This window comes from Arachis duranensis, chromosome 5 (genome assembly GCF_000817695.3).
Source record: "Arachis duranensis cultivar V14167 chromosome 5, aradu.V14167.gnm2.J7QH, whole genome shotgun sequence".
Classification (NCBI taxonomy): Eukaryota; Viridiplantae; Streptophyta; class Magnoliopsida; order Fabales; family Fabaceae; genus Arachis; species Arachis duranensis.
In genome coordinates this window covers 30823686-30836509 of record NC_029776.3, presented here as the reverse complement: position 1 = coordinate 30836509, position 12824 = coordinate 30823686, and the positions used below count along the sequence as shown (strand labels likewise).

The 12824-nt window shown below is 33.0% G+C and overlaps 1 protein-coding gene across 1 annotated transcript in view; it reads left to right on the top strand.

Moving 5' to 3' along the window:
* LOC127747615 (uncharacterized) overlaps window positions 1-298 on the top strand; it is a 2136-nt gene extending 1838 nt beyond the window's left edge. Inside the window, exon 2 of the mRNA XM_052261690.1 lies at window positions 141-298. Within this exon, the coding sequence (XP_052117650.1) occupies window positions 141-298 (158 nt within the window). The remainder of the gene's footprint in view (window positions 1-140) is intronic.
* The last annotated feature ends 12526 nt before the right edge of the window (window positions 299-12824 follow it).

The following is a 12824-nucleotide window of genomic DNA, read 5'->3' as shown; positions in this document are numbered from 1 at the left end:
GGAAGAGGTTGTTGAAAAAGAGCCTGATCTTCCAAGTAATATTGAAGACTTGCTTGGTGAGTATTATAGTTTATTGAACATACAATAAATTACAATAGCTTTGATCTTTAATTTATTGATAATGTGTTATATTTTCTTAGATGAGATTAATGCTGATTTAGATCAAGGTGGTGGTGGTGGTCGTACTAGTACATTTTATGCTGCACCATTTGCTTTTTCTGGTCCAAGTAGTGGAAATGAAGGTGATGAAATCAATGACGCAAATCTGCAACAAATTATGGAGGATTTTGATGGTTGATGACAAATTTGGCTCATTTTGATGCTGCTATGTTATGTTTGGTTGTTTGTTTGTTGACTTTTCAACTTTGAATTTGTATTTGAATGAGATTATAACATTTGGTTTATGTAGTACTTTTAATTTGAATGATATTTTCAAGTTTAGATTAGACTATAATTATATTTTTATGTGCTTATTTATATTTGATTTATTATTTTATTATAAAACGGTTTTTACGGTTCAACCACGGTCGGACCGGTTGAACCTATGAACCAGTGAACCAGTACCTAGAGCGGTTCGATGACTGGTTCGGTTTTCAGAACCTTGAAAAATACTAAATAATGTGAACAATAAATATATTGAATATTTATTTCACTAGGTGTGCAAATAGTTATTCTAATATTAAGATTTAGGTGGGTAATTTAAAGGTGTAGTATGTTTTGATTTGATTGGTGGTTGTTCATGTTGTTAAAAAAATTATTGATTATCTAACATAACCTTTTCTTAAAACCAAGTTGACTCTAATATAAAAAAAATTATTGATTATCTAACATTTTTATGTTAAATTCACATTTCTGGACTTTACTATGAGTTTGTGTGTTTTTCTATGATTTCAGGTAATTTCTGGCTGAAATTGAGGGACTTGAGCAAAATTCTGATAGGAGGCTGACAAAGGACTACTGATGCTGTTGGAATCTGATCTCCCTGCACTTGAAATGGATTTTCTGGAGCTACAGAACTCCAAATGGCACGCTCTCATCGGCGTTGGAAAGTAGACATTCAGAGATTTCCAGAAATATATAATAGTCTATATTTTATTCGGGAATTGACGACGTAAACTGGCGCTCAACGCCAGTTCCATGTTGCTGTCTGGAGTAAAACGCCAGAAACACGTCACGACCCGGAGTTGAACGCCCAAAACACGTTACAACTTGGCGTTCAACTCCAAAAGAAGCCTCATCTCGTGGATAGATCAAGCTCAGCCCAAACACACACCAAGTGGGCCCCAGAAGTGGATTTATGCATCAATTACTTACTCATGTAAACCCTAGTAGCTAGTCTAGTATAAATAGGATAATTTACTATTGTATTAGACATCTTTGGTCTCAGTTTTATTTTATTCTTCATCTGAGGAGACTATTGATCACGTTTTGGGGGACTGGCCATTCGGCCATGCCTGAACCTTTCACTTATGTATTTTCAATGGTGGAGTTTCTACACACCATAGATTAAGGCTATGTTTGGTTGGAAGGAAAGAAATAGAGAGGAAAGAAATAGAAAGGAAAGAAAGGAAAGGAAAGAAATTGAGTGGATTTTTATTTTCTTTAGATGTGTTTGGATGAAAGGAAAATAAAAAGGAAAGAAATGTTATAAAAAGACAATTTTATTCTTGTATTATAAAATATATTTAAAAAAATAAAGGGGTAATATTGGAAATGGTGAGAGAAAATAAGTTTTCCCTCCCTTTTCTTTCCAACATTGGAGAAAAAAAAATTTGGTGGTCCCACCAGCTTGCCATGGAAAGGAGTAAGAAGTATTGAAGGAAGAAGTAGGAAAGTAGAAAAAGAAAGGGCACAGTATCTCCATACGCTTATCTGAAATTCCCACCATTAATTTACATAAGTATTTCTATCTTATTTTAATTATCTTTATTATTTATTAATTTTCGAAAATCCATAATCAATTATTATCCGCCTGACTGAGATTTACAAGATGACCATAGCTTGCTTCATACCAACAATCTCTGTGGGATCGACCCTTACTCACGTAAGGTTTATTACTTGGACGACCCAGTACACTTGCTAGTCAGTTGAACGGAGTTGTGTCCACACATAGCAAAGAGCCATTATAATTATTCCATACAACAACAAAGAATACAACATTGATGATCACAATTTTGTAATATATTAAAATTCAGCATTTGCCTGATGATTTGGCAATTTCTTTATTTCTGTATTTTTTATTCATTGTTTCTCAACACTTTTATGATATTTTCAATTTTTTTATGGTAGATATTACCATGAAGATTTTACTATATGATGAATTGTATGGTTTGATTTTGATGTACTACAAAAGTATTTTTTTTTAAAGTGTGACTAAACTGAAGGTTGTGGTAGGCTTAGAGACGGGGAGGTTGAATCTATGCCTTCCTTTTAATTGCAGTTATTATCCTTTTAAACAAACTTTCAATTCAGGTTCTGTTTGAACTCAGCACCAGAAATTTATGAGACAATTTATTTTTGTCTCATGAATATCAGAAAACAGAACTCAACAGAGAAGAGAAAAGCTAACACCAGCATGTATCCTGGTTTGATTGCCTTGTGCTATGCAACCTACATCCAGTCTCCTCCACAACTATGGAATAATTTCACTATAGTTAACAGTATTACATACACCAATTTCACACTCAAGTTCTAACCTAACTTGACATTGGCTATGCTAACACCTAACTATTCACTCTTAGTGCTATCCCAACTAAGAAAGGGATACCAAACAGGTACAAGATACAAGACACTTAACCAACCTAAAGAAATCAGAAAATAACTCTAGGCTTTTCTCTCAAGTGTATCACTCAGCCTTTTTCCACTCATGGCTTTTACTTGAACTTTCTCACAATGCCTTTTCTCTCAAGAAATTACAGAAAGATAAGCTTAGAAAAGTTCATTACAATCAGTAAAATATGAAGGAGATTGACTTCATCAGCAGCCTCTTTGCTATGTGCAAAACCAGATTCGCAAACCTCAGATGCAGTTCTTTAGTATTGGACGAATGCTTCTTTGAAAGAAAGCATTATCCAAGTAGAGAAACTTCTTAACAGAACACTGTTCTCACTCTCTGGTTTTCTCTCCTTGCTTTCTGAATGAACATCAAGCTTCTTTTATCTCCTTGCATGTTGCTGGGTTCTTCTTCCAAGGTCAACACCTTGAGCTTTGAGCTTCACCAACCCACAGATTCACTTTTTCTCCTTAATCATCAGAGTAGAAACTCTCCTTCTGACTTCCTCATCTTGGTCGAAAGCCATAAAACAGCAACCATAGAAATCTTCCAATAGTCAACTTGATCTGAGCACTTGAAAACCAACTTGGTCCCCAAGTCTTGTTTAAGACCGTAGATACACAGCAGAGAAGAACAGAAATCCCCTTTCCCTTGTATCCCATTTCGGATAGGGCAGAGTGTTGGGAAGAAGAGATGAAGATTTGATGCATGCAAGAGGAAATGGGTTACCTTTAACCTAAGCTTGATTTGGTTTGAACTGGGTGATTTGATATCTGCCTTTCTAGCTTAATCTTTCTCTTTCTCTCTTCTTTGGTGAAAAGCTTATGGAAGGAGCTCTCTCTCTTTCTCTTTCTTACTTTTCTGAAGCTTGTGATTTGACATGGTCAGAGAGGAGAAGAACGTTGCTTGTGGTGTGAGATCAAGTTTGGAGGGAAATAAAACCAACTCGGGCTCTCAATTTTACTTTCAGCCTACCACCTCTTGTTTTATTTTCCATTTCATTTGGGCTGCTCAACTTAATTAAGGCCTGCAACATAATAATAAATAATTAGCAACATATACTCATTTATTAATTAATCAACACTAATTATTTATTTTGCCAAAAATAATGTTTATCATCACTAATTAATTTAGTTAATTTCTTAACTCAACATAAACAAATAAAATATACTTTTAATATAAAAATCTTTATAAAAAAATGATTTTAGCATCTTTATATGAGTAGGTGCCTTTCTTTATATGCATTCTGCCCCTCTTTTCAAATGACGTGTTGTTGAAAGAAAAGTATTTTGACTTGAATTCTGTTATGATCTTATTAGTCAATACATGTGTTGTTGATGACTGTTTTCCTCAATTGAATGAATTAATTTTCTCTTGACATATGAAATGCAGATGCTACCATTCGCTTGAGTTCTCTGCATATATTTTTTTTTCAATGCTTCTTCTTCCGTCAAATCTAAAATTGGATCCTACATTTTGCTGGTTGTGTTTCGTTGTAGCTTGTGAGTTGCTGTGTTCTCTGTCTTTGTTTTGTCTTATTCATCCGGCTTCTCCCGTTTTCTCCATCTCTATAATTCTTCTCCATGGTATGTAAAGGGGATTTTTTCTCATACTTTTGTTTTGTGTCAAATATTTTTTATTCTGTCATTTATATTGAATATTTTTTTTTTGTATCATATAGTTGAGGTTTGGCTTCTCATTATTTGTCGATTAATCTTTTTTTTTCTGGTTCCATGAGTTTATATGCCTGTTGTTTTAGGGTTATCGGGTTTCAAAAATCTGAAATATTAATTTTATATGCCTATTACTTTAGGAATAGGACAGTAGGGTTTCAAAAACCTGAAATCTTAATTTTTTTTCTAGTTTCATGATTTATATGCCTATTGTTTTGGGGCTGTAGGGTTTCAAAAATCTAAAATCTTTTTTTAAAGTTTTTGCCATTTGTGTTAATTATATGTCTTTTTTGTTTATCCAAACGGTATCCCCCAACTCAATAGGTTAAGGATTAATCCGTCGCGAATCGTAGCTCCATTTAAGGGTCTGGCCAATGAGTTACTGTATGCACAAGGCGGGATTCGAACTCCGAACACTTGTTTAAGCGAACAAGTGAGCTGACCACTCAACCAACTCAAGTTGGTTATATGCATGTTGTTTTAATGTTGTAGGATCTCCAAATCTTAATTTTTTTTAAACTTTGTTGCCATTTGTGTTAATAGACAGTATAAATTTATAAGTATGTAATTTCAATGTGTTCATTTTTTCGGTGTGTTCAGTCTTTCTGATTATCCTCTGTTTAATTTTTCTAATTAATAGCTGTCTTGCAGGCACTTCTTCGGTCATTCATCTTCATTCTCCTGAGCTTTCATATTCTTGATTTTTGGATCAGTTGTTATGAATATGCATGATGTTTTTCTGTCTACTTTTTTTTTGACTTATTGTTTCGATTTAATAATTTGATTTCTTTGTAGTCTTCGATGGTCTATTTTTTGTTTCCTCGTATCCTATTATTAAGCCATTGGTTTTTTTACCTTTGGTTTTTTTGGGTTTTTTATATTTAAATCTTTTAAATTTTAAATTTTTATTTTAGAGAGTAAAATGTGATCTTCTATTTTTGAATGATTTTTCTTTCATATTTATTTTTGACCCTACTAATAAAATAAATGGTAAAAAATCATACTTTACTCTTTAAAATAAAATTCAAACTTTAAATGATCCAAATTTTTTTTTTTTGGTTCAACGGTTGTTGTAGGTGAGCTTACGGAGATTTGTCTCAATATTTCAAAACTTCGTGAATCTAGTGAGTCGTGTTGGTGTCGGTATATGGAATCACGTTGATTACATTTGGTGTGCTTTCCCAATATATGAGGATTCATCCGTTGTTTACTTTTACTCTTTATTTTTTGGTTATATTTCTTTTCTGAATTTTTAATTTCTATTTGGATCTAAGTCTTTTAAAATTTTTCATTTCTCTTTTTTTCTGTCTCAACTGAAACAGGTTGGATTTTTGGTCCAATGTTCTTAACTTTTTGTTTTTTTATATTCTTTTAGTTGCTTTTGTAACTCTTTGAATTTCGAAGATGTGTTCTCTTCTAAATTGGATGTATTCGTCGCGGTCATTTTATTTTAATTGTTTTTTTTTTCTTAATCTTTTTCTAAGGATCCGTTTGGTTTGGAAACTTTAAAAGTAACTTTTTTTAATTTTTAACTTATAAAAAGTAGTAGTATTAATATTTGGTGCAATTTTTAAAATTAAATTACAACTTTCTAAGAAGCTATTTAAAAAAAATGACTTCTCTCATAATACTTTTATTTTTCATCATATTTCTATAAAATAAGCACTTTTAAAATTAAAAATCCAAACACAAAATAACTTATTTATAAGCTACTTTTAATATAACTACTATTTATTATTTAAGTTATTTTTTAAAAGGAGTTTAATTAAGCTATTTACCTAAATTGAACCTTAATAGGTTTAACTGATTATGAAAATGATACAATTTTTCGTTACTGCTACCACGTATCAGTATCACTTTAAAAATAATTTCTCATGCTAATTTCGAGAACTAACTTTTTTTTTTTTCATTAGTGATGTTAAGAAAAAGAATGAGAAATAAAAGTTGAAACTCGATAGTCCGTGAGTTTTCTGAGGTTCAGCCATTTAGTTCAAAAACTCCAATAAAGATTTTAAACCGATTAAGTATTTGTTTCTTCTTCCTCTCTATGACCATATTAGTTTTGGCAAGGTAGGAATTTTTCTTTTGAACTTATGATTCGTTTAACATGTATATCGTGGTTTAAATATCACTTTAATTAAAATTAGGAAGAACGTGAGTTAAAGATCATCGGATGAAATTGGTTTTTGTATATAAAATATGCGGATGTACAAATTCTAGATTTTTATAAAATACAGAACATATATATATATATATATAATATAAAATAATTTTTAGATAAATTGTAATGTTATTTTGATATTTTATTAATATTAAAATATAAATTAATTTTTAAATATTTAAAAGTTTTTAGTTATACAAAATACTTAGAATATTTTTTATTTTAATAAATAAAATATATATTATTTTTAAAATCATTTTAATCAATAGTCTAAAAACTGATTAGACTGATCTGTTCAATCGGAATAATAAAAAATCAGTCATCTAGTTAATGTCCAAAACTGTTTTGCAAAAAATTGGTAAAAAAAAATTGAACGAACTAGCAGTTAACCGATAAATCGACGGAATCGGACTGATTTATTGGATTGCCAGTTCGAATTTATATATATAAACCAAACTCCACAGAACCCCAGTCCCACCCCTTTCTCACTCTGACTCTCTGAGGACCCTTTCTCACCTGTCCTTTCTCACACTCAGTTTCCTTGGGCAGTTAATGTGAGCACTTTGAGTATTTTAACTGATGTAACTTATTTTTTCTTGTCATCTCTTCTTTTTAATTACTTCTCAACTTACTCTAGTTATACTTCCATCGATGTTCATTAGATTATCTTATACGAGTTTTCTTGCTTCACCATGAACTTCAACTGTTTGAGTTAGTTTTGATTGCATTTTCGTATGAACTTGATTCCGAACTATCTACTTTTGATGTAGCACACCTCAATCAGTCCAGACCGTAAGCTAATGATTGTTGTTGGAGATCATCTAGATGGATTGCTAGTGGATCATCACAATGGGAAGGTACATAGTTCATATCATTATGTATTTATTTATTGGACTTTTCAATTGATTTTGTCCTGGTTGATGGTATTTTGATTTTCCTTGCAATGGATCAATGAGTATTGGGAGGATATAGAGACAATCAGGTCACTCTTTGAGATAAATTTAGCCCTCACCGAACATGTAAGTGTCATGTTTATCGTAATCTAGCAGCAAGTTTATAATTATGTTTTTGTTTCCTATCAAAAATACTTCTTTAACTAATTTTTATTGATTAGGATTTAAGATCAGTCACATTACATTTGTAAATTCAGCCATCCAAATTTTGCTTTTACGAAGCAGGAAAACCAATGTATACATCAAGGAGAAACTTACCACCATCGAATATTGACAATAGCAAGGTTGGTACAGAAAAAAAAATAATACTAACTTAGTAGTATTTTATAACTAAATATCATGGTTCTGAAAACCGAACCGGACCGGCCGGTTCAACCGGAAAAACCGGGAACCGGTCACCTAACCGGTCCGGGTAAGGTCATAAACCGTTTAGCAAAAAACCAGTGAAAAAACCGGTCGAACCGGCGGTTAACCGGTGAACCGGAAGAACCGTCCGGTTTTTTAGTGATTTTTTTTTTTGAAAACTAAACTATTGAACGACGTCATTTTGATTTTTGAAGGTGAAAAAAAAAAGAAAGGCCAGCCAAAAAGGCCCCAATCCCCACCCCACCCCTTTCTGTCTCTCTCTCTCACAGTCTCACTCATACCCACCATGAAAACCCTAGTCCCACCCACAATCCTCTCATCTCTTCAAATTCCAATAGCCACCACCCACCATCAACTCATCGCCGACCCCTTCTCTACTTGTCGCCCTCTCTGTCCGAGCTCGCTTGTCGCCGTGAGTCACGTCGCTTCGCTGCTCCTCGCCGTGGGTCGCGCCGCTTCGCTGCTCCTCGCCGTCGCCGTGTCTCATGTCTTAGTCTCTGCTTCAACCCTCTCAGGTCTCAGATCTCAGTTCTCACTTCTCAGTTCTCAAGTTTCTTCTTCTTTGATTCAAGCCTTCAACCCTTTCAGGTCTCAAGTCTCAGTCTCTAACACTCCCTGATTCTGTTTCCCATCCCCCATCGCGTCCTTGTCATCGCCGATGTCGCTTCCTCTGTTGTCACCGTTGCTCGCCTTCCTCCTCGCCGTCGGTAAGCCTCGCCTCCTCTGTTCGCAGTTTCGCCTTCCTCCTCTGCTTGCTGGTTTATTGTTCGCTGGAATGGATTTATGTGTTATTTTTTATTTTCTGATCATGATTTTCTGATTTATTTGTTGGCTGGATTCATGATTTTCATTTATTTTGATTTTCTGAGGTTATTTTGATTTATTTGTTATTTGTTGTTTCTGATTTATTTGTTATTTATTCATGATTTTGTTGCTGATGCTATTGTTTGCTGAGGATCTGAAGTTATTGTTTGCATGTTGAAGTTGAAGAAGAGAAGGGATCAGTGTTTGAGATGCTTTTGTATTGAAATATAGCTGTGGTGGTTTTGCAGCCATGAAGTACCTGCTTGGAACAATGTTGGCATGGACTAAACATTGATGCCAATAAGGCAATAACTACAGGAAATTTTTTTTTTTGAGATAATGTACTTCATAAGAATATCTAAAAAATTTGAAAGAATATTTTTTGTGGCTGAAAATTTATTTTGTTAAATGTAATTTGAAGATTTATTTTGTTAAATGTAATTTATACTGTGTGATTTCTGTTTAAAATTTATTAAATTTCACCGGTTTATTGACCGGTTCGGTTTTCGCAACCTTGCTAAATATCAAAAGTCATATATATCACTGGTTTAAGTGTGTATTCAATTGTTTAATTAGACTAAAACATTGTTATTTATCCTTGTATAGATTGTTTACTCAATAATATCGTATGGATGAATTTCGTGGAAAGACAGAATGAAAAATAGAATCCTAGGATTGGACTTATTTTTATTTGAAGCAAACATTTTTTTAAATTTGACTATGCAATTTTTAGTAAGAGATTTACTATATTGATATTTTTATAAAAATATTATTTTTTCAGTTAATTTTGTTATTTTTGCCACAAGTTTATATTGAATAGATGAAAAATATGAATATTTATAGCATTAAAAAAATCCAAAAAGACAAAAAAATTTATCTTTAAAATTAAACAAAAAAATTCAGCGTTTTTTAAAAGAAATTTTATTTTAAATTTGTATTGAAAATAGCGGCGGTTTTATAACCGTCACATTTAGTGATAAATAAAAAACCTAAAAACATTACGGCAGTTCATAACCGCCGGTAGAAAATGGACTAAATCCTATGCTTGTATATCGCGACGGTTTAAAACCGCCGCTAAATTAGTTGCCGCAAAATACTAATTCAGCGGCGGTTTAACCAGCGGTTGTCCCGGCGCCCACAACCAAGGAGGTCTACCGAACCACCGGCCTTTGATTTTGCGGCGGTTTAAAACCGCTTCTAATTGGAGAAAAAACCGCCGCTAAGCAGCGCCTATGCTGTAGTGAAAGTCACGAAGGCACCCCCCAACAGGGTTCCCGTGTGCGCGTAGGCCTTGGTGGTACACCACGTCCTGTAGGGTGATAGTGACCTCACCCCACGGGAGATAAACATGTGCGTCTCTGGAGCCATCGCTCCACGAGTGCCGAAATCAGGGAATTGTCAAATGTGAAGTCTTTGAGGGGCACCATGTCGCTGAATCCGGCCTCAGCCAAATACGGGACGATGGCGTCCGGTGGAGGAAGGGTATGGCTGACTTGACGGGGCAGTAGAAGGCGAGGCCTCTGCGGAATGAAAAAAAAAATTTAACCTATAAAGAGATAATAATAAATTTGTGTACTCTACTTAAGAACAAAGTACTACTACTACTTAAGAACATACTACCATGTCTCTACTCTACAGATGTCTCTAAATTACTTATGTCGGTAAGCAAATCCTAATTAAGTCATACCAATCTTACACAAGCAAATATTGTTCTAAATTCATCATACAGTCCAATCCCTAATTAGCATTTTACTCAGTGCTTGTCACTACGAGACTACCCTAACAATGTCCGCATACTTAGATTAACCAAACGGAATGCAACTAACCTCGAAGCCGGCCGTCCCGACGTAATGCGACATCTCGTTTAGTCTGTTGATGTCACCGTCATTCCCCGCCTGACGTGCCATCACCGAATCGGTCTCAAATATGGTTGAAAAGGGTAAAAAGAGGGGAGAAAGAGTTTGACTAAGTCAAAATGGAGTCCAAGAACAGACTGTAAACAACTTAGACTTATAGGCGTCGTTCGCCCTTATCTTGTTTACAGTCTTATTTACAGTGTAAATGAAATACATGCAATTTCATCTCGTTTACAGTATAAACAAGATATGACTAATGAACGCAAATCAATAAATATTTTTTAAATTATTTATTTCAGTAATTATTACATTTATTTTATTTATTTAAATAAAAAATCCAAAAACTAAGAAGGCGGTGAGATTAATGATTCTTGCCTTTCACTTTCTGCTCCACTTCTGTTTAACAATTTCTCTCTCTCTCTCTCAAATATCATTGTTTTATTATTTCAATACTTTTTGACTGGTACTTGTATGATTTTTTAATTTTTTATGAAATAAGTTAATAACATCTAACGTTTAATGTCCATATAAGAGTTTATTTAAAAATTATAATTATTGATATTATGTTATTTTGGATTTTTTACATATTTTTTATGTAATTATATATATTCTTATATTTATAATATGATAATTTATTATTTTAATATTTTATTTAAATTTTATAACATACTTATTTTAAACGTGTCGTCGTATCCAATATTTTTATAAAAAGACCGTATCAATATATTTATGTCGTGTTGTGTCCGTGTTACAAGTTGTATTTGTGCTTCTTAAAATATGCCGCTTTCTCCATCGCCAACGTACGTTCACCATTATCTCACTGCCAGCATCGCATATGCTCCACTAGTCGTTGTCTCATTGCTCAAGCTCGTCTCCTCTATCGCAATGCGTCTCGCGTTGTCGCTTGTCTCTTCCATCGCAATGCGTCTCGCGTTGCCTCTCATCCTTTCTGTCTCGTTCTTTCCTCGTCGTCAACTTGGTTCCTCTCTCGCCAGAAGGTCTGCTTGGAGATACTGTTGGCGTCGTTGTCTCTACTCTCGTCGTCAAAATTGTCTCTGTCTTTGAGACCTCTCTCTTCCTCTCTATGAACATCTCTCTTTTGTCGTTGTGGACTCTTCGCTGTCTTTTTCTGTCACCGTGAAATTACAGTGTTTAATTATGCTACTCTCTCTTTCTTCAATTAATTTTTTTATTTTGTTAATTATAATGATTCCGAGTTTCTATATTTTTATTCTGGATTCTAGTCACTAAATAGAATAGATTTTGGTTCTTGTGTGAAAATTTGATTAATTATGTTGATTAATTTTGTTGCTAAACAGAATAAATTTTGATTATTACTTCTTCTTTTTTGCTTTATTAGTTTTTATGAAACTGGAATAATTCTATTGATAGTATTTTACTGCTTTGTTAAATTTTGATTTTAATGATTTTGGAGTTTGAATTTTAATCCAGTTATGGATTTTGGTATGATAGGTCGATTAATTAATATTTTAGGAATTGGTGTGGTTTAAAAAATACCATGTCTTTATTAATTGAAGTAATTAACTCTTTGGTGAATAGAGTCTCGATTGTGGTGTTGTATATGGTTATTAAAAGAGGTGAAAGATTTTTGATGCTATACAATTTGATTTGGTTGAGAATTATGGTTCAAGCGCTTTTACTTGCAGTTTTTTTTATGTTTGTTTCTTTTATTTGGGATTAGGTGTAGGCTAATTTTAAAGTTTATAGTGGAGCAATGAGATTGAGTTGCTGGTTATAGTGGGACAATGAATTAAATCGGTTTAATTACAGTTTGACCTCGATTGAACTACTGAACTATTGAATTAATTATTTGATCGATTCGATTCTCACAATTTTGATTTTAAGAATATATGTTAAGAATAAGACTGAATATTTAGGTGTGCATAAGTGTATTAAAAAAATTATTTTTTTATTAAAACACGGTTAGACATAAAAGATACTCAAACGAATATCAATAAATATCATATTTAAAATGTGTCTGATATGTAAACACAACTCAACTAAATATTCTTAGCTACTTCATAGCTCCAAACAAAAGCTTTTCAATCGATAAGTGAAAAAATTCGATATTTTACCGACAATCGAAAACGACCCCCTCTTAAAAACAACAACTGAGAATAAGTTTATGAGGAGTATTAAGGAATCAGTAGCTTTTATAATTTGTAGTTATTAATTAGTTATTATTATTTATTAATATTTTTAATAATATTAAATTAC